The sequence below is a fragment of the Chanos chanos genome, chromosome 3 (assembly GCF_902362185.1).
Source record: "Chanos chanos chromosome 3, fChaCha1.1, whole genome shotgun sequence".
NCBI classification, from domain to species: domain Eukaryota; kingdom Metazoa; phylum Chordata; class Actinopteri; order Gonorynchiformes; family Chanidae; genus Chanos; species Chanos chanos.
The window spans coordinates 38,703,817-38,731,792 of NC_044497.1; the positions used below are offsets into that span (position 1 = coordinate 38,703,817).

At 38.8% G+C, this 27,976-nt stretch overlaps 2 protein-coding genes across 2 annotated transcripts; both read left to right on the forward strand.

Moving 5' to 3' along the window:
- Positions 1-201: 201 nt before the first annotated feature.
- On the forward strand, positions 202-7,919 carry slc25a46 (solute carrier family 25 member 46). Its single transcript, XM_030769386.1, has 8 exons — positions 202-491; positions 4,387-4,429; positions 4,520-4,577; positions 4,995-5,072; positions 5,309-5,409; positions 5,932-5,988; positions 6,370-6,427; positions 6,972-7,919. The coding sequence occupies exons 1-8, from the start codon at positions 239-241 to the stop codon at positions 7,566-7,568; spliced, it is 1,245 nt and encodes a 414-aa protein (XP_030625246.1). The 5' UTR covers positions 202-238; the 3' UTR covers positions 7,569-7,919.
- A 5,536-nt stretch (positions 7,920-13,455) lies between these two features.
- On the forward strand, positions 13,456-27,244 carry wdr36 (WD repeat domain 36). Its single transcript, XM_030768829.1, has 23 exons — positions 13,456-13,683; positions 16,669-16,696; positions 16,861-16,961; positions 17,155-17,272; positions 17,550-17,682; positions 17,912-17,966; positions 19,020-19,152; positions 19,330-19,505; positions 19,909-20,029; positions 20,150-20,215; positions 20,439-20,522; positions 20,734-20,888; positions 20,989-21,103; positions 21,716-21,881; positions 22,417-22,525; positions 22,646-22,725; positions 23,220-23,327; positions 24,509-24,606; positions 24,853-25,001; positions 25,323-25,439; positions 25,669-25,750; positions 25,985-26,172; positions 26,545-27,244. The coding sequence occupies exons 1-23, from the start codon at positions 13,528-13,530 to the stop codon at positions 26,692-26,694; spliced, it is 2,688 nt and encodes an 895-aa protein (XP_030624689.1). The 5' UTR covers positions 13,456-13,527; the 3' UTR covers positions 26,695-27,244.
- The last annotated feature ends 732 nt before the right edge of the window (positions 27,245-27,976 follow it).

A 27,976-nucleotide genomic window follows, 5' to 3' on the forward strand; every position in this document is an offset into this window, starting at 1 on the left:
ACTTCGGAAATGGAATGAAATTTCTTCCTGGAGTCAAACGATATCTCTGTTAGCGAATTTGGCTATGTTGTCTTTGCTAATTCGCCTAAAAGACTTGTGAACTCGGAATTTAGACAGTGGCAACCCGATACTTCTAAGTTTAAATGAATTCTTTGAGCTCACAATAGATTCTAAAGGGGTGTTAAATATACTGGACTTGTAGCTAATTTCAGAGCAGTGTCACTTTCACTCTTCAATCATGACATCTCGGCGACCCGATAGCTTTGATGGCTTAGGTTACAGGGGAAGGGAGGATCCGTCATTTGCTGGGGGATATTCGGGAAGGTCATTTAATAATTTGTCCAGTGCTGATTTACAGAATTGGGTCACGACTCCCCCAGACATCCCAGGCAGCAGAAATCTGCATTTTGGTGATCGCACCCCGCAGTTCGAAACGTTCTCTGCCCCATCCGGCTCCGGAGAGGACACCCACGTATCGGCTCCACCATCCGGTATGTTCGCTTGTTAAAACTCCCTGACGTCATTGTCCTGCTGAACAAATTCTTTTGAATGTGGTCAACATTACGTGTTCACTGATAATGATTTTGCGTTGGTGGTATGAGCACACTGCTATCATATGGAGTGGTATCCCGATGCATTGTCTGTTGTCATGTAAGGCCCCTGAGTGAAGACTCTAGAATACCGTTGCCTGCTAAAACAACCTGGTATCGCATGCTGAATTTGGAAACCTCTCGTAGGGATCTCGCATTTGCAATAATTTAACTCGGGCACTGTGGTGCAGATAGGCAGATGTATTACGGGATAAGGGTGTACCGATTCACCACTTCGAATCGTTGCAGCGGGTCAAATGTTTCCGAATGTTTTCAGAATGTTTCGAGCGAAAGTTGGAAGGGAATCGAGACTGAATCGATGCAGACATCTCTGTAAGATTATTATTAAGATACGTTATTGAGTTAATCTCCTCTCGTATTGTGCGTTCTTTCCCCTTGGCTCCTTCTCCTCCTCTATTATTTCTGCCTGCCAGTCCATGTGACGGAGGCATGTCCTTCCACTCCTCAAAACAAAGCCCCCCCACCAGCCACCACCCCAAACCCAGTTGTTGAACTATTTGGAGAATGTAACCTCAAATATGGAGTGACAGAGAACACGTTTACGATACACCGGCAAACGTCCGTAAGACTCAAGCGTAGACCTAGTTCAGATTGACTGATTTTTAATTATTTGTACTTTCCTCAATCTCTCTCTATCACTACTGGCTTTTGTTTTATACGTGCTTAGTATTTTTTTCCTTGCAAATATTGTCAAAAATATAGCAGAATTAATTCGCGACGCATCATGTTGCATCGAAACTATGTTTAATTGTGTCGTGGCAAACCTTTGGCATTTTGAAAGTGCTTAAAGTTATCCATGCATCGAATGTTGACCTTGCATCGAGATGCGCCCCTGTTGTATGATCATGACTTTCTACTGCAGCAGCGAAGCACACCGAAATGCGGCCATCGCAATCAGGGACGTCATCCAATACTGTCTTGTGAAGAACATTAAAAACGCAAAACAACGTCATTACTTCAGCAATACCATTAAGTTTTCATAGGTTGAGGAAGTGTCACTCAAACTTTTATAGCCACTGTCATGGGAGACATGATGGTTGTACTTCAGTGAAGGTATCCGCACACTATGTTAACTGTTGTCAAGTATACATTTTATTAACAGCACAGTCTGGCAAAGGCCCCCTTTGTTTTTGTCAGATTACAAAGTTACAAATAATGTGAGGAAAAGACAGTATATATGTGGGTGTGGAGTTCAACAGGTTTTGGGCCTCTAAAGGAGTGTTAATTTTGACAGGATTTTTTAGTCCTAGTCTTTCCATGAAAAAATACGTGTACATTTTATTTCATTTATTTTACCACGGTTAGACGTGAAATAGGCTCTCACAATAGCCAGCCTTAATTAATCAAGTTTTGCTTAGGGGTCTAGTTTTACAGATTCAGAGATGTTTTAGTCACCGTTAAGTCAGGTGACTTAATTCTGTCATTTGAATGTCATTTATGGTGTTTGCTCTTGGCTCTAGTGGAAGTAATAATGATAATAATAATAATAACAATAATGAGCACCATTAACTATATATTAATTTCTCTACATAAAACACTCAAAAGAAGAAAACATGTCATGTCTCACATATTAAGCAGAAAAGCATCTGGATTCACATTGCTGAAGACAACACATTCATGTCACTGAGATAATATTGTCAGCTGTTTCAGTATGTAAGTCTCTGACTGAAACACAGCTCTGAATATATTAAACAACAAAATGACAAATGCTTGATTTTTTTTAAGCAGCAAAGAAAAGGCTTGTACCAGTTGAAGTTATGTTCACAGTTTCATGCAAACGCAGTGTTGTTTGAATATAATCCCTGATTTACACAAGTGCAATTTTTTCACTCCCAGTGTGCGACTGGCATTTGTTTTCTGCGGACTACAATGGAGGGAAAACAAAGATAGATTTTGTTATAGTTTTTATTTTTAAAGAGCTACTCATTTACATCATCATCCTGAAAGAAAGGGTTGCCAATAAGCGCTTATTCACCAAACTCTGCTAAGCTTAGACTATTTCAGTGTACTTCATATTTATTAAGTGATATGACAGTGACCTTGAATTGGCTCAGGGTAGTTGGAAATCACAAGTATAGCTCCTGTTCCTTAATTGTCTGGTCAGTTAGTGATTAGACCTGTCCACATGATTTTGAATGCCAATAACGACTCTAAAACGTCCAGTGCAATATGTACAGTCAATGCACTGGCTGTTTGAAATGTCTGGTGGACCTAATATATCGTTTGATTTAACACTGGACAAAATTTATCAAAAAAAAAAAAAGATACATCTACGGGGTAATTACACTTGTAATTGTTAGATATTAAATCACAATTATTAGACTGATGTGGTTGGTTGTAATTTGTTTGAAATAACTAATGTGTCATTCCAAGATATTTGGTCAAATTTCAAGTTGCTAAGTCAGAACTCCTTCTTATTCAATCATGACCACACAATACTTGATTTGAAAAGTCAACTATTTCTATTTGAAAAGTATCAACGGTTGGAACAACTGTTGTGTTTAAGTACAATAAGGATATGATAAATGAGAATGGTGGGCCTGACTTAAATAAAAGACTGAAGAAAATAGTAGATTTCAAAAACCTGAAAATGCATGAAACCTCAAAAATGTTTACCATAGGCATCATCTTCACCTGTGCATCAAGAATATAGTACATATGATACACCAGATAGATATTTGTTGGTAGACTTCCCAAGTTTACTGGAGGTTGACCAACAGGAGTGATCCATGAGAGAAAGACACCCACCCACCTGTGATTTTTTCATAGGACACCTCCAGAATCATTTTTTTTGTAGTTGAGATGTCTGTGTTGGTCACTGACTATACACATTTGAATTGCAAGCAGCTATGATAATTAAATGTAAACCAGAATGTAATTAAGTATTTTAATTCCTTTAATTTTACAACAGTCAATAAACAATTGTAAAGTACGTGATCTGAAGAAGGATGCAGGCTAAACAAAACTTTTGAGAAAAGCATAGAGTTTTCAGGTACTCTATCTCAGACTTAAGTCTTCCTGCGACTCTCAGTAAAGCCCACAGATCCTTACAAAATTCCCAAATAACACTGTTCCTACACCAGAACAACCACTGACAACCACTCAACCTCTGACAACCACTCAACTAAATTTAATGGATGTAAGATGTGTAATTTTACTTTTGAATTTGTGCTTTGCAATTCAGTAAGTGGAGTAATTAGGAGTTACCAGAAATTAGCATAACATTTTGTCGTTTCTGCTGTTTTTAGATTTCACACATCATATTTGATTGGATTAGTTACTACTCTCTCAAGTTCCAATGAATTTGATTTCATTAGACGTCAGACCAAAACACAAGATTTCATGTTCTTTGGTATCCTTATGAATAAAGGTCATTTTGTTCTGGATCGGTTAGGCCTATTATCTACATTGTGAAATAATTCATGAGGAAACTAGTGACACACTAGTAACACGGAAGTACTACAAACTTATAGAAACTCAAGTCATAAGTATTCACAAGAATGCACGTCAGAAGTTTAAAACATGTCAACAAGGACCTTCGTAGGCAAAATACTATGTTTATAGTGAGTAAGCTGAGCTACTCTGAGATGTTAAGATAGTTTTGGCTCACATCTTCAGACATCTTTTTTTGCATTAAATGGAAGAAAAATTACTACAAAACCTATTGTGACAGAATGAATAAACATGTCCTCTAGTGTGTTGTTCTCAAGCTTCCCCATGCAAACACAAATGTCAGCAACTCCTTACTCTAACACTACTAATCTTTGTCTTTCAGAGCAGTTAAACAGATTTGCTGGATTTGGCATTGGGCTTGCAAGGTAAAATATGATATTTATGTTTTCAAATGTGTGGTACAAATAGGCCATGTGAAGACATAATGAAACTATATCTTTGTTCTTCTGGGTCAGTCTCTTCACAGAAAATGTCCTCGCCCATCCATGCATCGTGTTTCGGCGACAGTGCCAGGTGAAGATAAATACAACAAAGCGTAATATCATATTATACTGCCATTGCTTAAATTGACAGAGTAAAAACTGCTAGCAATAAAGAGCTGTGTTTAGGAGCCAGTGTTATTGTGAGGTAAGGTATTTTTTATTTTTCAGATACCACACATTGTGATCCACTAGAACATAGGAACTGTAATAAAAACATCCCTGAATATTTCTAAATACTATCCTTCTAAGTGGAAAATGTCATCAAGTGCCATAAATTCTTATGTGTTCCTAGTGCTCCCTATGCATTTTTTGATCAGCCAAGCTTTGATGACAGCGGGGTTTCATGCAGAAAACTGTCCATCTTTATTGAGGGTGGTAGATACTGAATCATTTAAACTCAAGTTTAAGATAACACAGACTATGGCCCTTTTTGACTATTGGTTTCCAGGTGAATTACCATGCCAGGAACTACCACTTGTCACCACTGACTGCCATCAGTGTGATGTACAATATCACAAAAACTCAGGTAATAACAGCTCTTCACGCAAAGTCTTGAAAGATCTCGCTGAAAGATCTCATGAGTGTAAACATTGCAGTCTTTCGTTCTTGAACAAGTTTTTATTCAAGTTTTATTTGAATTTATACAAGTATTGTGTGAATTGTGCTCCTTTTTTTGTAATTGCAAATGAAAAATCAAAAAATATGTCTGGTAGTTTACTGTCCCTTCCTCCCTATAGACTTGTGTGTTCTATTACTTTACAGGGACCAAAGGCTCTATGGAAGGGAATGGGCAGCACATTTGTGGTACAAGGCGTGACCCTAGGAACGGAGGGCATCATCAGTGAATGCACACCGCTGCCGCGGTAGATACATCTGATCTTCCTTTTCTTGCATTGCGGAAATATTCTGCCATACTATGTATTTATCTGGTTGTCTGTCCGCCGGCAGCGCTTAGCTAATGACTCAAGTTCATCATGACTCAGCATCGCGTAGTCGTTTAGCAGAAAGCACGTTTTGACTGACTGTTTATCATACGGCTTTAGTAGAAGGAGTTTATTGATGGGTGGGGGTGTAACTTGCACAAATAAGGGTTTTGAATCATCTTCACCACCTTGGTCCAGTTATGTTTCCATTGACAAAGCAGACTTTTCAAAAAGAATATTTGCTGATGTCACAGAGCATCTGATTAGGTATTTCTAATGGCTTAAAAATCTTACACTTTTGGAGTGTTTTATCTGTTTGAGGTTAAATATGATAAGGACTTCAAAGGCTTGGTGCTGACCACATTTATTCCCAGGGACTAGATTTAGTCAGTACTGATTTTCCTACTGACGGGGGTGGTGAACTGTATTTGATTACATTTGATTATTTGTTTTTTTTTCCAGGGAATTATCGCACAAATGGAACCCGAAGCAGGTTATCGGCCACTTGATGCTCAAAGGGTAACGGTTATGTCTGCCCTTCTATTGTTAATAAATGACTACATAACTGAAACTTTCCATCACAAAGCCTCCATGATTGACAGTCTTGTGTTAAACATAGCATCAGGATTTTTTTTGCCAGCTGAACCTTTCAGTGGCTCTTAATTTAGCATCATTACTTTTAATATGTTACTCCAGAGTATCATTACAAAATAATTATCTCAGCACTAATACTGTCATCAGTCTTTGTGTTAGACATGCAATATGTTTATGATGTGCTGCTCAAAAATGAAAGCTTACTATGTCATTTCACTCACAACAGTATAATACAGGTATCAGCTCTTTCTTCAATTCAATAAATTGAGGTTTGTTTTTATGTGTGTGTGTGTGTGTGTTTTCCAGTTTGACATATGTGGTTGCAATGCCGTTTTACTCAGCAAGTTTGATTGAAACGGTACAGGTCAGTGTTTGTGAGAACCTTACCAGTGAGCCAACACATAAACATTTGTGTTCTGTATTGATGGTATTATGTTAAATGTTGTTATGAAAAGTCCATATGACCATATTATACAGCTTTATTACGTAATTAAGCAGTGACATTAAATCTTTTGAATGGAAAACCATTCTTTTACAAATTCTTTGAGGAAGATCTTTACTGCAGTTTTAACAAGTTTATTTGAATGATCAGGTCTGCCGTAATAGTCTAACATGCTCCCCTTTCATTGTAATAGAAACTTGAATGGAATCAAATGGAACTATGGAAATTTAGGTTGAATCTTTCATGGGGGTTCTATAAAGTTTTTGATCAGATACGCTTATGTTATCAAGAGAGCCATGACTCCAGGGAAGGGTAGCATTGAAGCTTCTTAGAACAGGGCCATTCATTCAGAAAACTCGTTTGAAATTTATTTAAATCATTTTCATCGAGGAGATAACTTCCAGTGTTGTTTTTAATCGTGGCGTCATGGTTCACGAGTTCACCTGCATGTCTGTTTTGCCTTCAGAGCGAGATCATCCGGGACAATCCAGGCATCCTGGATTGCGTGAAGGAGGGTGTTGGACGAGTTATCGGCATGGGCGTGCCCCATAGCAAACGACTGCTACCCCTTTGGAGCTTAGTCTTCCCCACTGTACTCCATGGTGTACTGCACTATGTGGTCAGCTCCAGCGTGCAGAAACTGGTGCTCTTCGTACTGCGTTGCCGCAACCAGTCAAAGCAGTCGGCCTCTGAGTCCTCCTCTTTGTCATCAGGCCAGGAGACAGTGCAGAGCATGCTGGACGCTTACTTCCCTGAGCTCATGGCCAGCTTTGCTGCCAGCCTGGTGGCCGACGTTCTTCTCTTCCCCTTAGAGACGGTGCTTCATCGTCTGCACATCCAGGGCACCCGCACCATCATCGACAACACGGATCTAGGGTTTGAGGTGCTTCCCATTAACACACAGTACGAGGGCATGAGGGACTGCATCAGCGCCATTCGCCAGGAGGAGGGAGCCCTGGGGTTCTACAAGGGCTTTGGCTCCGTGCTGGTGCAGTACTCGTTGCACGCCGCCGTATTGCAGATCACCAAAATGATCTATTCAACGCTGCTGCAGAACGCTTGAGAAATGAGAAACAGGGATGGATTCCTACATGTTTGTTTTGCAGGTCCCGTATGTATGTTTCTCTCATTCCAGAAAGTGTGACCTACTCACGTGAGCAGCTGCCCCAAAAATTAATCTATTTTGTGTCAAAAGTTACATCATGCATTATGGGCTAGTGATGTTTCCTCATTGTCTGCTGAGTGTACAGTGTTTATCCAAGCACTTGTTGCCTAGTAGCTTGCATGGCGTCTTGGAACCTACCCATCTGTTAAAACAGAAAAAGAATACAATCCTCATGACAAAAAGATTCAGTTCACTTTTAAAAATGATGCATACCAGAGCCAAAATTCACCAGAGTAAAATGTCACAAGAAACATGATAGTACTCACTGAAAACCATATAAACATGCTTTCTTCTTTAGGTTACTTTGATGTCTGTCCGCAGTGAACATACTCTTTTTTTTATTATTATTATTTTGTGGTGGCACTCGGTGCTCTTTAGCCACAGAGAGCACTTACTGAAGATTGACGGTGCCAGTATCTCCAGAGATTTACTCACACCTTGTACATTAAAAAAATCTAAAATGTCTTTAAATTATTCTGATTTGCACTTTAGTGAATGTTTGTGGTGACGTGTGAAGTAGTTGAAATGTGCACTTCCACAGGTTCAGAGCAAATGTTTATGAAAATGTGTTTTTTTTTGGGGGGGGGGGGGGGGGGGGTTTGTTTTGTTTTTTTTAAACAGACAACAAAAATGTGGTATGAACAGAGCTGACGCACTTGTGGTTGTTAGGTGATTTGGGGACTTCAGGGATTCCGGTGACAGACTTCATCCTCTCTAATGAAATCGCTTGTTTTAGCTAATTCAACACTGGCAACTGGCCATCACATTTCTGATCATTTTGGTTACCATGCTGGTAAAATAAATGTCTGAAATCTGTATATGTGTTGGAAAATAATTTGCAGTTGGGCATTCAAGTAAAACTCATACTGGAAGTGAAAACGATCACAATGAATTATATATTCAGAATGAAAACACAGTGGATAAGAAAACATGTAACTGGAGGCGAGAAGTCTAACACTTTATCATGATATCTGAGTTACACTTAATGTAATATAAGTGCAGTTAAACACATTACCAGTGTTTCTCTGTGGTGATTGACCTGAACCCATACATTATCTCGACTATAATCTCAATCTTTTTTTTTTCTGAGAAAGTGAATTTTAAGTGCATTGAATGTATAGGTATATAACAGTAGGGATACAACATGTTAAAAGAACCATCAAAATAAACTGACTTTAGAGCACTCTCCTAACAAAGGTATTTAGGACATACTGCCTGAATGTTCTGGTGGAGTCATGAATGATTGGATACAAACAATAGAATGTCCATCTGATTAGTTTCGTGAGTAAGCAGGCAGAGAAAAATCATTTATCGCCACCTATTCATCTAGTGTAAGCCACATTTTAACTAGAGTTTCAACTGTCTCAAAGGACAGGTGATAAAAAGAAAACCACAGGCTGCATTTTCATACCTCAGCAAAGCAGCCTCCCAAGATGCGAAATGCTTTCAGAAGTAATCTTTGCTAAACACAGTCATGTCCTACCCTTATCATATTTCCCATAACTTTTAACACTTTTACTACAAATCGGTCGATTAGCAATAGATTAGGTTGAATCCCAGATGAAATTATGAACATCGGACAAGAGGGCTTAGTTTAGAGCATAAACTGAACTGTTGGAGTTGATGTTGATCTAATTTGTATCATCTCATGGTGCTCTTAAAACCTTAAAGGTTGCCGATTAAAAGATGCTGATAAGGACCCATTAAACATCAGAAGTAATTGACCACTTGGCTTGTTAAATGATAATGACAGATATAGAAGGACCACTGTGGATTAGTGTATAAGCTTTGTTTTACTGCTTAACAGGTAGGTCCTTGTCCTTGCTGATTCTAAAGACATAGCTAAAGTGTAACCACACATATGGATCATCCTGGTGTAATAAAGGACATTCTTTCTTTGTATCAGAATGCCATACGACAGCTATAACTAACAACATGCATTGTTTCTCAGCCCATCAGAAAATACTGTTAATGATACCCAGGATGAAACTTAATAGTCAAAGAGAATTAAGTATTTGAGCTCAGGGTTTGATCTGACAAATCAGCAATCATGTCTCAGCTATTTTATATTTCTGACATAATCTATCATGGGATGTTGGCATCTCTATAATACATATAAAGGAAACTAACTCACTTGAAATCTGCTATACAAACAGAATTTTGGTACTATTAGAGAGCTTACATCTTAACAATGTACAGTTCTCTGAACCTAAGTGACTGGTTTTGGTCAAGCCAGTAACATTGGCAGAATTACTGAGGATGGCCTTCTGAATATGGAAAACCCACTTTGAAGCCCTGGAGTATAATAGGGTGAGATGAGTTGATTTCAGCACGAAACCACAGTTATTTGTAGCTACAAGTGGCCATAAACTTTTAACAGATGTTTTTCTACATGTCCAATCTCTCAGTTCATTCTAACACAGAGACTCCTCTGTTGCTAGACATTTTGACCAGTTGTGGGTCTCCATCTAGATGTCACTAGACCAGTGGTTCTCAGCTCCAGTCCTGGGGGGGCACTGTCCTGCATCTCTTTGTTTTAACTCTTCATTATCACAGTTAATTGAACTAATCAAGGGCTTGATGATTAACTGATCAGTGGAATCGGGTGTGTCAGTACTGAGCTCAGGAGAGTTCAGCTCAAACAAAGACATGCAGGACAGTGGCCCCCCAGGACTGGAGTTAAGAACCACTACACTAGACTATTTTATTCAATGAGGATCTTGAAGGAGATGACATGAGGAACTCAGATAATTCTGTTTCTAGTAATTCTTCAAGCTTTACTGACATGAATGTTGCACATGCAACATTGTTCTCCTTGGTCCTTGGTTTACAAATATATCATAACAATAACCTGGCCAAATGATGAATTCACCCTCATGATTAACGATCTTTAATTTTCCCAATGTTTCATAACATGTTCACACATATTTCATGAGTGTCTGTGATTTACCTTAGTAACCTTAGTAACTTACCTTAGTAGAAATGTCTAAAATGGCCTGACAATGTGTGGAGCATTTTATATTGTGAAATCAGTAACTTTGACTGTAACTGAAGGAGCAGGTATTCAATCAACATCAGTCGAACAAGACTGTGATAAAGAGGTCAACACACTGAACGCTTTAAGGACTGGCAAATGGATCTAATATTGAAACAAGTAATTTGTGACTGACCATATGTTCCCAAGCCCTTCCAAGCCCTTTGTGTGGTTTTCCATATAAAAAATAAAGTAAGAAATCATCTGTTGTTGTCTTTTATGTTTGTAATTTTAGTGACAGAATTCTGATAGACATATACAGTCATTGGCCATTTTATTCTGCTTTTCAAATAGCAGTTAGGCTGAGATAGAGCACTGCACACTGGTAACAATTATCTAATGATGAATACATGTTCATCTGTAAAGTTATAGTGGAAAATGTAAACATTAAGCATGGTCTACAAACTATAAAAACATTTAAAAGTGATTTATATTCCCCACAAAAGATACCTGTACTTATGATCCCTTTGTGTGAATACATGTGGTGACGTGGTTTGATAAGATACTTGATTATTTCTGGATGAACTAATTCACTTTTCTCACATTATTAGTCTTCGACACAAAGATAACATGCAAGTCCTGATGTTTCTTCAAATCAGTCAGTCAGCAGTAGCTTATATATGTCACACCTGCCATGAAATATCACGCAACCAGCTCACTAATGTACCTGTGATACAGAGTCAGCAACAGGTGATGAATATAACAAGAGACCCTAAGCAATGGAGAGACATATTTAAGCAATCCTTTAGTTCAGGTATCAACATAGGCTACCTAAATAAAAATTAAAACTGAAGTGAGGTCTGAGAATCTAAAGCTCTCTTAAAAGTACAATTCCTCAGAAAATGTGTGGTTTGTAGATTTTGTTTGACTCATTCACAACCTTCTTCCGGCCTCTCGAAAAAAAAAAAAACCTTTTGACAAGTAGACAAGATAAGTCAACCTCAGGTAGTATATATAAGATGGCTTAGCCACATCAGCACACCAATCACTTTAAGTATGGCCATGACAAATTTCATTGGTACATCCTACATCCTCTTCACAGTTGTTCAACTATACTGAATACTAGTAATTTATTGTCTCATATTTACATGAAAATTTAAACTCAATTTTTTCTTTTATTTTTGCATCAGGGCTCTTACTTCTGACTGTTGGAATACACCTGGCCAAAACATATGCCTATGTTCCTCCAAATTGGACAGAAGGACAGGTAAACGCATGTCTGCAGTCAATTCAGAGGGATGCCAATTACTATATTAAATACCGCGTGCTGGTGAGTTTGATTGCAGCTTGTTCCACTGATAGCTTTTTGTTTGAATGAATATTTGAAATGTTTTACCTTTTAATCCAGCTTGTTTCGGTGGTATTTTGAGGTTTGCCTTGCATTGATAGGATATTGTCTCCCCTAGGACCTCTATGGGGAAAAGCCATATTTTAAAAGCAATCAATCAGAGGTAAATAAAAAGGACTTGTGTAAATTGAAAATGTACTATGTTCATGATATAGAACATACTGTGGTGTGAATTGTGCTTTGGAACTTTTTAGTGTTATATGAAGTAATTCAAATTATTTCACAGACATCTAAACAACATATTCTTATGAAAAACAAATATATAATTAAAAAATAATAACGCATTTAACCAGCAGCTAACATTTCAAATTTCCCTCAGCCACCACCTAGTTGCATTTTCATGTGGCACTGTACAGCTAATCTCACACGAAATTCCTCGGAACTAAAATTTATACAGAAGGAGCTTGGAAACAGCATAAAGGTATGGAGCAAACACTATTTTTTTTTTACATTTGGTATAAATGGGTGTCGTAAGATCATTATAAACTAATTACGCCTCATAATTTGTCTGTTCTGATTTCGCAGAGAAGCAAGAACTGTGCTGGCCTTCCACCTATACGCAGCTGCAAAAACAGTGAAACGAGGTTCTTGAACTGTTGGAATAGTTTTATTTCAAAACAGTTATAAGCAACATACCACTGTTAGTTGTTTTGTGTATTACAGGCCTGTCCTTTATCTAGATGCATAATATTCTCTTATTCACATGTGTATTTATACAATATTAAATAGGGATGTGTTAATAAACTGAGGTTTGTTTTGTTATTAATCGTGTTATCCCAATTTCCCCTTTTTGTCTACCCTCTCGTCAATTATTTACTGTTCATACGCTTATCCGTGAACTGTAAAAAATGACTAAGGAATGTTTATGGGCTTAAGATGTTTCTATATATGAATTAAACCGTTACTTTTAAAAACCCGTGCTCAACTGTGTCTTTAATACACTTTTCTGATGGATACTGACTCAATACAGTGTCGCAAAATCTTGAGAATTCTTTTACATTCATTTAATTTTACATTCATTTGCTTTACTCATAAGATCTCTCGAAATTCGGAAAGTCTGTCAATGTAATGTCGTTAAATGAATGGGATCGTTTGTTTACATTAAACTGTAACTTACGCTTAGAGTTAATGAATTCTGGTCAGTTGTGCCACGAAACTGGGGTCTTCACGCTCCGTTAAGGGTAAAGGCTGTTGAAAAGTACTGTCACAATTATGGGACTGTAACTGATACGAACCCAAGACTTTATCGCCAGCACGTCTTTGGAGGGAGGGAGGGTTATCCACCACGGTACTACCCCCGACTGGCTCGTCTCCTCTACATTACCCGAACACATTTTAGTGTAACACAGAAACGTTACCGTCAATAATAGTTGTATGCACCGGGTGTTTCAACGTGATTCGGCGATAGCAACTTTTGTACACTTATTAAATGCGGCACTTTTGTGCGTTCGAGGCTTATACATCACAGGTTGAAAATGTCTGCTGGTGGTAAAAAAGGAAGCGCGATTTTCTCTGGATTTAGGGCACTCGGACTTTACTCCAGCCATCTGCCCCACGTGGTGCGTTTTCACAAGAAACATCGAGAGTTTTACATCGTGACAGCGGTTGGAAAATGTTTCCATACATATAACGTAAGTAACAAAGAGAAAATATGATTGCAGATCGATACATATATCTAATAGTTAATCTTACCCGCACAGTCGAATGTTGTGCGAACAATCTTGATAGCTTAATATGGCTAGAAGCCTGAGGTGGACCGTGAGGGTCAGATAGTGAAACGTTCACTAGCAATGTGTGACATGATTTAATGAAGCTAGAAAAACACTCGTGGCAAGTTTAGCGGAATGTACCATTATCTCACTCCTTTGTAGACAATCTTGCACGGCGTTGCGCGTGCGCTAAATCGTACAGTACATCATACAGATGGTCGAGTAAACTGTAAGGTAGATGGGGAAATCCTCGATGATGTAGAGCTTGTGAGAAACACTGTGATCTTTCACGACCTGTAGATTTTTATGTGGAGCTTTTGCATTTCATTTGCGTACTTTAGACAGAAATATAGTTCACTGACATAATGAATGACGGATGTGGCAAACAGGGGAAGAGATTGTAACCGAAAGTCGGCCGATCTTTTGCCTCTACCACTGTCTGATGGACTTAATTTGAACCTTGGTGAATTGCTTAAAGTGGCACACAGTTTACCTGAGAAGAATAGCTAGTTTGCCTTTCTAACAAGCTCTGTTGCTTCTTTGTTATTGGAGGGCTACCACTGGTTGACACTAGGGGAAACCACATTGTCGTTCTCACACTTTTTGATTGTTTATGAACAATGTGGCTAGATTTCAGCATTTCTTCAGAGGCAGGGCCATGAATGCACTCTTGCTGTTGATCATGCAGCTATGACTGCAAGGAAGTGATGCAGCTGTCAGGAGAATCTCATGATCTACTCTGAATCTCTAAAATACTGCCAGGGTTTAGTTGTGGGCTGCATGTGTAATAAGCATAAGGTGAACGCCCAACTCCCCGTCGTCATGTGTGGAAACATCGAAACAGTTATTTTGCTTCACCCAATTCAACATAACAGAAAGCAACAGGACAAAGAACTGACAATTACTGAGGCATAGGCAATATGTGGTAATTTTACCAACCCAAAAACAATAAATTCTGGAAATTGCACAGCCCCATAATCCTTTTGGACTACTTTTGAATTGTGCACCGTTCTTGGCTGTAAAATGATGTGGTAATCATATTGAAACAGGATAATACAGACGTGTTGTGATAGTTTACCGACATATACCCTTCCATCTGCAAAATTCATGTGAAACGTGAAAAAGATGATATGTTGAGTATAACAGAGGGTAATGGCAATATGTAGAAGTAAGGAGTACAGGTGATTCATGAATATTAGTTGATAAATCATTTTTCTTTGCAAAGTCTGTTTGTGTGGGAACTGCATTCCAAAAATGCATATTAGGCCTGCACGATATGAGGAAAATCCGCGATGTGCAATAACATTGTGCAATATTGCAATGACGATATGACTGGCGATAAATAAACAAATATTATAGTGTGCATATTAGCTATACAGTTCCTATGTCTTTCTGCTTTAAAAGGTACACTGCTAACATAGACCCCAAACATTGAATAGCCTATGCCCACTCAATGAAGAAATTAAATCAATTATTTCGTACGACGGAGTATTAGGGCCACACTGAGGGACAAAAATTCTGAACAGGCGTCATTTCAGGCTTCGTGTTATTTCAGAGGGGAAATATCAGAGGAGCAAGCAACCTGTCGGCCGCATTAATGAGGATCGTGGAGCATCTTGTGAAGTTATACTTAAGTATAGGGTTCACAAACACCGAAATACTTAATCTTTTGGCACATCAGCACCAAATTATCATAAGTATCAGGACCTTGAAAAGATTCTGCAAGAAACTGTGATTGTGCAACAGTGCAAAAGACAAACAGCAGTTGTCAGAGGCAGGCTCAAACTGCCATTGACTGTCCTCTTGCCCGTTGTGTTGGTTGCTGGTAATATATTTTGCTAAAAATTATGGGTTTTTTTCCTCGAAATTTCACGATTTTATTCTCATTAAATTACGATTTTATTCTCGTAATATTATGGCTTTTCTTCTAATTTACGGCTTTATTCTCGTAATATTGCGACCTTATTCTCGAAATCTCCAGAATGTTTTTTCCTAAGTGTGACTCTAATGCTCCGTCGTAATTTCGAACATGCTTTTTTTAAACAAATAGTTCGGCATGTTTTACACAGTATCTAACACGTCAAAATAATTCCAAATAGCAGAGGTGCTGCTCTTTTTCACCACAAGGTCTTCGTCAACCACGTTATCCTCGCTTCTCTCTCCTTCCTCAGCCATCGTGATCGCTAACCTCACAGTCGCCACCAAATTGACACCAGTTAATCTCAGGTTAGTTGACGGCTAGCTGGGCCTTCATCTGATTGGCCAAATGGTGTGAATGCATGGCCCGTGTATCCAGGGCTCCATCTGATAGGTGAAATGTTCGCATGCTGAGTGTGAACGCATGGCGCGTGTAAACAAAATGAGCTTTCTTATTCATCACGTTTCAGGCAGTCTTTTGCGATGTGTTCATCGCGCATATTCATATCTAGATGATAATGAAAATACGATTTATCGGTCAGCACTAATGCATATGTTATGACAACATAGCAGTGGCTCATCACTTAGCTGTGTGTGAACTTTGTGAGGTAATTGTATATTTTAGTGTCAGTGGCCACTCCAGCATTACTTGTGAACACACCACATTGAGGTTTTGTCGGGTTTAAGTAGTTTAGTCATGGCCTGTGACTGCACCCATTTAGAAGTTTGTCAGAATTCTTTGCACATCAGATGGTTAAACTTCCTGACACTGCGAATATACCCTTGAAAGAGCTTAATTTCACATTGCTTCAGGAATGCTATACGTTGGCCTGTCCTTTAATCTCTGACACACAACCCACCGGTCTCTTCACAGATACAGCCAGATAACTGCAGTGACAGATTTGAAGCTCAAGACTAATAAACAGTAAACAGCGTTGTGCTTAGTATCTCTGTTCTTTCTTATAGCATCATTCTCTCTTTCTCCTGCAGGTGAAGAAACTTGGAATTGTGGCTGTCAGTAAGTTTTGTCAGATTTTTTTCCTAGTCAGTGGATGTTGCGATGTTTTCCTTTTTTTTTTTTGTGAATTTCTTACATAATAAAATAAAACTATTGAACACTTATTGGATTGTGCATTTTAATGATTTAACTTTAAGGATGATTTATTCTGAATCATTATTCAGGTAATGCCCTGCCAGCAGACATCTCATGCCTGGCTGCTGATCGCATGCTTGTCTTCACCTCTCACGGGAGAGTCATCACAGCTTTTGCAAAGAACAAAGAAGTAAAAGATCTTAATCAGAACATTCATATGACTCACTAGATCTATATTTTACCAGTGGAATAAGTAATATTCCTGTACCATTTTTGTTTAACTGTTAACTGATGATTGATATTCATTTGCTCTTTCTCATGTTTGGATTTATCTTTGCGTTAAAAGCACATGAGATGTAGTATTTCATGTTTCTGTTGTTCAGGTGGTGCACACGTATAACGGCCATTCAGCTGATGTACACATTCTCTTGCCATTTGGAGATCATCTGATATCTGTCGATAGAGATAATGTTGTCATCATCTGGGATGTGGAGGCAGAAGGTTACCTTTGTTATTACTTTTTTGAATACACTCAATTACACTGTAATAAATTAGTGTCTCATAAATGCATATCTTATAAATCTTGTTTTTTGTTGTTGTTGTTTTTTTAATTTGGAAATTTGGGACATTTCGAAACAAACCGTACAAAGTAACTAGTAACTGTACAAAGACATCTGTCGATAGTCAGTCTGACCTCGCTGTATACTTGTCCTTTGTCTCTCTTTGGATTTCTGTTTGTAATCTTTCCTGAATTTTTTTGTTCGTTTTTACACCACAGAGGAATATTTGCAGATCTCTTTTGACAAAATGTCATTTGAGGTTTCTGCTCTTCTGCACCCCAGCACGTACTTGAACAAAATCCTGCTTGGAAGCAGTCAAGGTGGTCTCCAACTATGGAATGTCAAATCAAAGTATGAACCTTAAAAATATCTATGGATATTTTTATGGACCTCATGTTTAGCTGTTCCTGAAATCAAGAAATTAGCAAGATCAGAAACAATTGAAAAATGTTGTTGCAGGAAAATGCTTTTTTTTATTGTTCAAAGATAAAACCTGTCAACTGTGAATGAATCAAAAAATGAACATCTTTTGGTTGTATTATATTTTAAATTAGAAAAAAAAAAATCTTTTTCCCCTCAGCAAACTGCTGTACACCTTTTCTGGATGGGAATCAGCAGTAACTGTTCTCCAGCAGGTCAGTGTGTGGCCATAAGGGGAAATCTTCTCGACCCTAGAGACAAATGTCCTGCCTTTTCTTTATATAAACCGACAATGCATGCAGTTGACGCCAGTTTATTTACATTTACATTGACGTTTATTCATTTAGTAGATGCTTTTCATCAAAGCGACTTCTAAGACAGACAGAAAACAGACCCAGCATATAGCCATTAAGGAGCTGTCTGTTACATAAGTGCCACTGCTAATTTCAGTATTAGAACAGATACAAATGCGAATTTACTATTTCTATCCTATATTTACTATTTTCTAGTTTAAATGTAAACATGTTTCCAGTCTTGAATGGTCTGAAATATTGTGATCTTAGTTTGCTGAAAACAAAAAGACCTTTACCATTAATCATCAATATATTTTGGCTGTTTTCACTGTGTGTTGGTTTGAAGCTGCCCAAATCCAATCCTGGATAGCTAAAGTACTGCTGGCTTTCATATCAGTCAGCTCATGTGATATCTAATTGGCTGAGGAGTTCAAATTTGCAAAAATGTGTTTTACAGACTAATTGAAATAGATGTATTAGTAGATCTTTCAAAGAGCCCAGTGGTGTAGGACTACACAGAAATACATGATTTCACAGTCATTAAACATGGTCTCACAGGAGAGGGTGAATCAAGCTTTCACCCACTTTTGCATAAAGCTTATAAGTTCAGATATTTCTGGTTTGTGTAAATAAATGTACCAGTGGATGATAACAGTTGATATCAAGTTGTCGGATTTGTGGAACTGGAGAGAGGGATAGCTAGTAAGTCACATGGCAATGAACATTTGTTAGAACTGACATATAACTAAATTTTCAGTTTTCACTGAAATGAACTATGAGTATATTAAACTCATGTACTGCCTTAGTGAAGACCAGCATTTTTGCCAAAGATTTCAGCATGCATTTTTTGAAACAGCCTCTTTCCCTTTTAGTGTCTTTTAGTACTGATGTGAATGCTTGTTATTGCGTTTGCTTCCAAATTTAGCGCTGACTGACACATCCCCCTGTTCTCTGCTGTAAATCTGTTCTTCTTAGAGCCCAGCTGTGGATGTTGTGGGAGTGGGTTTGGCATCTGGTCAGATTATTTTACACAACATCAAATTTGATGAAACTCTTATGAAGTTCCAGCAAGACTGGGGTCCAATTACCTGCTTGTCCTTCAGAACAGGTGACATCACAATTATTATCATAACGGTCATCATTAAAACATTATATAACATTATATACATTTTTTTTCTGCATCTAACACATTTTAGCAGAATGTCTTAAAATTATACAGACTCTAAAACTCAGCTTGTTGTCTTATACATGGAACAGTGACTTTGTTGTGTTGAATGCCAAACAGATGGCCACCCTGTCATGGCTGCCGGTAGTCCTGTTGGTCACATTGGACTGTGGGACTTGGAGCAAAAGAAGCTGATTGGACAAATGCGTGAAGCTCACAGCACAGCCATCGCAGGTCTCACCTTCCTCCATGGCGAGCCATTGCTCATCACCAATGCAGCCGACAATGCCATTCGGGTACTTTCCCCTGTGCCGTTCTTTTCTTATTACGGTTTGAATTTAATGAACTGTAAAGTACTGCCCTAAACAGCTTATCTTTGATTCCACTGCTTGGAATCCTTCTGTGTCACATAGTAATCACTCCATCTCTTACATTATAGCCTGAAGGTTATCTTAAGCTTTCCATATGTTAAGATTTTTAACAACTCTTCAGTTTACTTTTTTCTCCCAGTAAATGTGGCATGTCCATTATCGTGCTAGAATTGTATATGTCAGTATCTGATGGTTTGCCTCTTGTTCAAGTAGAATCATTTTTAAGAATCTGCAGAATAAGCATAGTATATTGTTATTTGCCGATGAATTTATTAGTTTAACTTATGTGATAAAGGTCATATTTTTTTTTTTTTTAATTTATGTGCAGGTCTGGATTTTTGATACAGCAGGCGGTGAGGGGCGTCTGTTGCGCCATCGGCTTGGACACAGTGCCCCCCCCACAAAGATTAAACACCATGACCAAAATGGGCAGCACATTCTCAGTGCAGGTAAGTTCCTAATAGTTAAAACAAGCAGAAATCTCCAAGTTTGTGTTGACTGTATTTCTAAAAATACATGATGGTACATATACAAATGTAAAACTGATTTTAATATTTCTTTTCCTTAAGGTCAAGATGGAACTTTGCAGTCGTTCTCTACAGTTCATGAGCGATTTAATAAGAGTTTGGGTCACGGTAAGACGCAGTGCTGCTTTTGCCCTCTGAATGGGTTATCGCCTGAACACTAGAGATATTTTATATCTTATCATCTTACCAGAGCTTTTCGCTTTTCATTTCCAGTTAATGTAACTGGTTTAAAACAATCCTTGGACTAAACCTTGAAGTCCTCGCAAATTTTGAATGTTCCTGTAATGGAACACTATTTAGAATAAATTGCTGACAGCGTTTGTTTGTTCAGGCACCCTCAACAAGAAGAAAGTCAAAAAGCAAGGCCTGAAGTATGACACAGCTCAGCTGCCAGCCATAACCACTTTTGCATCAGGTACCAACATTTTTGTTTTGGAAATGTCTGATGAATCCACTTATATTTGAGGTTCAGTCATTTTTTTTTCTCAAAATGGAATTTAGTGTAAATCTTACTGAATACTCAAGCTATGGCTGTACCACACTTGAGATGACCCCCCCAAAAATTAAGACACATAGCATATTGTTTGTATAGTATCAGTAATAATATTGACAATACCGTCACCCAGAGACTGCCAGACAGAGTGACTGGGATGGCATCGCGGCCTGTCACCATGGTTATCTCCTTGCTACTACGTGGAACTATCAGAAAGGTTCGATGGGCGCTCACAAACTGGAGCCGGAGCGTTTTAACAAGAACCGCGCTCTCAATGTTCATGCCACGGTCTGTACTCTCATACTGCCATATGCCTGTTCAGACTGTCTGTGTGTTTGCAAGAGGTTGCGTTTGTAAAGATATGCTTCTACCTGATCTATACCTTCAGGCAGTGGACATCTCCTCATGTGGTAACTTTGTGGTGGTCGCGCTCTCGTCCGGACACATCGATTTGTACAATATGCAGTCAGGTCTCCATAGAGGTCAATATGGAGCAGACAGAGGCAAGTTTTTTTTTTTTTTTTTTTGTATATTTGTCCAAGGTGAGATTGTGTTGGGGAGTTTCCATAAATATGCATAGCTTTTTTCAGTAAAAAAAAAAATCTACTAGCTTAGTGTTTCCTTTAGTAGTTTCTAAATGGTGTCAAGCGCTTTAAAAAAAAAAAAAATCCCCGCACCAAACACTTGACCTTTTATTAGTGTTCATACACTTGAACTCTTCTGCATTAGCTCAAGGCTACAACTGATCAAATTTATGCCACTCATAAGCCTGTAGCTTAATGCATGGTTTTCCTGCTCCTCTATACTGCAGGTTCAAGGGAACATACATTGTATTTGAACTATTTTATAATTTTCACCTAGATAAGTTAAACAGTTGAGAAAGGCTGCTTCTAAAACCTTATAATCTATGAGCAATTTAAAATTCTGAATCTTTGCGAATTTTTATTTTTTTTTTTTTAATTATCAGAATTTCTTGACTTAGTCAGTATTATCTGAATGGAAAAGAGACGGTACCACCTCGCCTTTGTTTAGCAGGTGGACTAAAATTCACTTCTTCTCTCTTTGCACTAAGAAGAGAGAATTGAAAGTCCGTTTTTCCCTGTCTTGCTGTGTAGCACACGCAGGGCCTGTTAGAGGGGTTGCCGTGGATGGACTGAACCAGGTGATGGTTAGTGTTGGAGCAGACGGGCTATTGAAGATGTGGAAGTTCAAATCCAAAGAGCTCATCCACACAGACATCCTGGCTGCCTGTCCGGCCGCCGTTCTCTTACATAGGGACAGGTATGAAACTGAAAGCGCAGGGGCTATCTAAACAAAAATAGTAGCTATCTAAACAAAATTCTCTTTCTCTTTTTTTTTTTTTTTTTTTTGAGTTTGCCTGTAGATGTCCTGCTTAGAAAAATGTCTGTCATTGAATAGGCCATGGAGATTGTCAGCAGTCTCTTGAGAGAAATTGTACAACTAAGAGCTCACTCTATTTTTAAAGTGTATATATTTTATTATTCATGAGTACTTGAATTTTTGAGTACATGAAGTGAAGGCTAAGCTTCCTGTTCTGATTTTTTAGTATTGATGAAACTTAAGGACTGTGAAAGGTTTTTCAGTGTGACTTGTGAAATATGAATGGGACTGATTGAGAGCTTGTGGATGAGTGAGGCTTAGTTTTCTATCAGCTTTGTTTGTTACTGAGGTTAATTTTGAACCACAGCTTGTTTTAAATGGTCGGTTGCTGTCACATCAGTGTAAAACCTTTGGTCTTCATCAGATAACAGTGGACTGTTGTGATGGTCTCATACTTCATGATTCTGCTCCACAGTGGGATGCTAGCTGTCTCTTTGGACGACTTCACCCTCAACGTCTTTGACCTGGAGACGAAGAGGACAGTTCGCCGATTCTCTGGACATCGGGGGAAGATAAACGATATGGTGCGTTTAAGCGTTTGATTTGGCTTCCTCTCACTTTCTCCCTCTCTCTTCCTTTCTTGTACAAATTAGTAATTTATCAACTGTTCCGAAAGAGTTACTCTCTGTGGTTTGTCCATACAGACTTTCAGTCCAGATGGGCGATGGTTGATAACGGCCTCTATGGACTGCACTGTCAGGACCTGGGACCTCCCCTCTGGCTGGTAAAGAACTTTGCTATCTCAGAACACGCACACAGTTTGTTCAGAATTAAACTGACCTCCTCACACATGCACTCTCACAGGTAAATTCACTCAAAGCTTCAAGAGAAGCTTTATCCAGTAATCTTCGGTCTTCATTACCACGACTTCCTAGTCAGGTCTCGAAGCTTATCTTTACTGACAGGAAAAATCATCAAGCTGTAATTTGGTCACTTCTTTCACTCTCTGAATTATTCTCTCTCCTCCAGAATAGATCACAGAGATGACCTTTTATCCAACAAGTCAGACAACTCTTTTGAAGGGAGCCAGTCAAATCAATTTTCAAGATAATTTTTATCTTTTTCTGTCAGTGACACTTCAGGAATATGTTTTTTTTTTTTTTCACTGTTATCGCTCGAAGTTTGTCGGAGCAGAGAAATCCCCAGGTTAGCCTTGTGGCAAAACACTCATTCTTTTACTGACTCTCTCTCACTCTTTCTCTCTTTCTTCCTTTCCAGTTTGGTAGATTGCTTCTTGGTAGATAATGCAGTGGTCAGCCTCAGTATGTCCCCAACAGGGAACTTCCTGGCGTCCGCCCATGTGGATACTCTGGGTATTTACCTATGGTAAGAGTCTCTCTCTCTCTCTGAATGGATAATACGGCTCACACCAATACCTGTGGAAAGCCATCATTACTGTCTGTTATTTGAGTCACGGTGTTGCCCTAATGGAAGATAATCAGATAGTTAAAGGCATGTTACCGCATCACAGAAACTGAGGTATATCCCCAGTGCAAACTTATGTTTTCTTGTTTCAGTATTTGATGTTCACAGTCAGCAGGAAATATGTGTTGAAAGTATTTGTTGTAAATTTGCTAGTTGGGGGGTGTGTGTTTTTTTTTTTTTTTCCAGTTCTGTGTTCTTAGAATTTCATTTAGCTCTAGCTAATCTCTGGCTTACTGACTGACTGACTGAATTAACGCAAATAAACAAGTACGAGTAACAAATAAACAAATAACCCAATTAAATTATCCTCCAATGTTGCCCAAGTTGCTCATTTTTCCATATTGCGGAGCCATGTACACAAACGCGTGTTTCTGTGCAGTTAATTATGAACTAGTGCAGGACGGTATTTTGTTGTTTCACAGGAGCCTTTTTTATGTATTGTCAACAGTCATGGACGCACTATAAAAGGCAAGCGTCTTACAAGTAGAGTATACTAGATATTGCGTAATAATTTGAATGACTTCTCCTGTTAGTCACACCTACTGTATTTTACAGTCAGTGACACTGTCTTAGTCAACTATTTGTTTTTCAGACATAAAATGACAGCAACTTCTTTTTCTCCCCAAACTGCAACATCCAATATCAGTGATCATTAAGAGGTCTCACCAGATTGCACAATTGCTTCCTCTGATATTCTGATAAATGTAAACCCAGCTGCTGCATCTTATCACATTATGAGAATATGTAGCACTGTTCTTGTCATGTGAAGGGGAAGATAATCATGGCCAATGTATTTGCGTGAAAGAACACGACCAGTTGCGTTGCCTTGGACCACTGTCTGCAGTGACTAAAGCCCAGGTTAAAGCCATTAGCCCTATTTCAGGATGGGGAGAGGCCTAGTTGTTACTACATGCAGGAGTGCTGAGCCTTTGTGATTGGTTCTTGTGTGTGTATGTTTGTGTAGATTTTGCTGGAACAGCACTAAAGGAATTTGGAATAATGAAGTGATAGTGTTGTTGAGTCCAGCCAGTGGGTTCAATAGTGTTAACCTTGTCTAAACCATGTCGTCCCCTGTGCTGTAGGTCCAATAACGCCCTCTGCAGTGTAGTGTCATTGCGCCCTCTACCTGCGGACCACGTGCCAACGGTCGTCATGCTGCCGGGAACCTGCCCCAGTCAAGGTGCATATACACACACTGGACTTTTTTAGATGCCATAAGAGTAATGTACTTTGACAATGAAGTTTAGTCGTACTCGTAACAGATGAATAATAGAGACTGCTGGTGCATTGGCTTAATATGTTATAACAGGATCATTTTCTAAACCGGATGTATCCGAAAAGTGTGTAATAAGATGTATCTGAAACAGCACAGCACCCAAACATTGTAACTCAGACGTGCTGAGGTGTGTGTGTGTCTTCTGAGCAGATGAGGAAGAAGACAAAGAAATAGACGAAGCAGACAGCTCTGAGATGGCTGAGTACATCTCTCCAGAGCAGCTGAACAAACAGCTAGTCACTCTGTCTTTGCTGCCAGAGTCTCGCTGGAAGAACCTTCTCCACTTGGATGTTATCAAGGTTTGTGAGTGTGTTTCTGTGTCTGTGTTTGTGTGCTAGCCTGCATGCATGTACATTTGGATGCATTTAGGTGTACACAAGTACTTTGTACATTTTTTGCTGGGCTTTGATTAAACAGTGAAGGGTCTGTGTACTAGTCATGATGGATTATTTTGCATTGAATTATATTGTGTTTAATGTAGTGTTTGTATGTGTGGAAATGACTGTTTCCACTTCTCAATGGTTGTACTATGTATTTCAAGGTAACATTACTTCAGTAATTTATGCTATGCCTATGACAGTGTGTGCTTCAATGTGAATGCTGGGCTTTGTTTCCCACAGAAACGGAACAAACCAAAGGAACCACCCAAAGTTCCCAAGGCTGCCCCATTCTTCATCCCTACCATTCCAGGGCTGGTGCCGCAGTTTGCCCTTCCTGAAACAAACACTGAGGAACAGGTGAAAGAATATCTGCTTATTTCAGAACATGACTCAACAGTAATAATAAGAATAACAGAAATACTTTCGAGACGGTCTCTGGGAATCGTCATATGTATTGTATGGAATTATGAAGGAAAATGGATTGTTCTTCTACAGTAACTCCATGCTGCAGAGCTATCATTGTGTCATGCCGTTTGTTTGTTGAATTTACAACACTTTTTCCCCCCCTTGTATTTCTTTTCCACAGTCCAAAGTTGTCAATTTGGGAGTGCTGGCACAGAAGTCCAGTTTTTACTTACAGCTGGAGGATGCTTTAGTCAGCAAAAACTGTGAGTCTTATGGGCGTTGTGTTTCCCCCTCTTAGCCAAGCTGGAGGAAACTGACAACCTGAATGCTTCTTAGTGGGTTGGAATTACGTCATTATGCTGTGTATCATAGTCTATTTACCCACTTTGGAATGTTCCTTCTCTGTGGTTTTGATGGAAAACAGGGGATGTCAACAACTTATTGATATCATTTCTACATAGTTTGGTAATGGAACTCATTCCAGTTGTATCTTACAGACGAGCGTCCGCTGATGCTGCTGAAGGAGCTGGGACCCTCTGCCATTGACACAGAGCTGAGGGGCCTGGCCCCGGAAATGGGAGGAGACGTGCAGGTCATGCAGAGTTTTCTGAGGATGATTGGAAGCATGCTCCAGTCTAAGAAAGACTTTGACCTATCACAGGCCTACCTGGCCCTCTTCCTGAAGGTATGGAGGAGGACCCCCTCCTGTAGTCTCATGGACTTCCTCTCACTTGAAACGCACTGTAAAGGCTGTTGACTGTGAAAGGAATTGTCCTTGTCGACTTTGCTTTGTCCAGCAGATGGCGGCAGATGTAACACTGAGATTGGATGAATTTGATTTAGCTTGTCTTTACCAAGGGTCATCCTAACTGTGTTGAAGGAAAAATAATTTGACAGAGGCAATGGCTTTTCGACCTTAGCAGTTGTTAAAGCCATCAGAATTCCTTTTGAACTGTAGATGCGTGGAAGTATAATTCCACTGATATAAAAAAAGTCTTCTTTCTCACCTTTGACTGACAGAACCATTTTTTTCTTCTTCTTCTTCTTTTTTTTTTAGCTGCACCTCCGCCTGATCGCCCAGGAGCCAGAGCTGATGACTGAAGCATTGACAGTCTCCACACAGCTGGAGGAGACATGGATCTCTATGCAGACACTCTTAAACCAAAGCCTGTGTCTTCTCACATACATCAAAAGTGCTCTGTTGTGAAATCAATGTCCTTCTCTATCTTTTCTCTGTTTTGTTATGTTACCATAGCATGAAGCCTAACAGTCTTCACATGTACAATGTTTGTAAATGGTCTGTTTTGTATGCAGTAACAAAACATAAAATTTCGAATTATTTGAAGTTTTTTGATGAGATGTTGCTGATGATGTCTTCATTTTGAATTAAAAAAAAGGAAATGTTTAGTAATGTAACCAGCCAATAGAGATGCAACGATGCCAAACTTGTCAGAGTGATTTACTGTTTGATACAAAAACAATACTCATCACACTGTCTAGGTGAGAAGGAATTCTATGAATGCCTGATTTCTTTAAAACAATTTGCTGCTGGTAATATGGCTCAACAGCCTCCCTCAGTCACTCATTACTGTCATGTCAGCTGATACACGAGGCAGAAACAAAAATCCCTTCATTTCTGGTCTTCGTGAGCCATTTTGCTTGCCATACATCATATTGTCTGTACAGTCCAGCCTCTGTGATCCTTTGGCGTATAATTTTTGGCTCTCTTAGTTGAGCTGATTTTCAGACAATCTGTGATAATTACCAAGTTGACTGTAAAAAAAAAAACAAAAAAAAGAGTAGGTGTCCATTTTGAACTGGAATGAGATTACAAATGTATCCTGTGATCCTGAACATGTTAAGCAATCAGATTTATATATGATTTCAAATTATATTTGACACCTTTATGATTATGTCGGTTTCATCATTGTCCGATTGAGAGAGCAGACAAGCTAAATAATTCAGAATCATGATATTATGCCACATTCAAAGACTTCAGATGGCAGCGTGATTTTGACATCAGATTAGTCATAAGTTTCAACCTGTGATTTTACCAGTGACACAAATGCAAAATAAAATATCACGAGTTTTAATGAGACTCATACAGGCTTGTTAACGTTGCAAAGATGCGTCATTCATTATAAATTTCTTTCCCAAATGGTTTGAAGATTTTGGTAACAAATGGTTCACACTGTATAGGAACTTGTCAGACACAAATGTAGCTCAGTCTACCTAGTTCACTCACTACATATATGCAAAAGGAGTGGGTTTCTTTAGAGCACTGACTTGTAGACACTCAGGGCAAAATTATCATTATAGGTCCCTACATGAACATGATCATGACACTCTCCAAAATCATGAAATACTTCGAAACACTTTACCTCGAACGTTTTTTATAACACAAAGTGATGTCAGCAACTGTGTAATAGCTGCCCTTCACCAATGGAATAGGACTCCAGGCTTAAGGAAGACGTGAATGAGGCATTTTG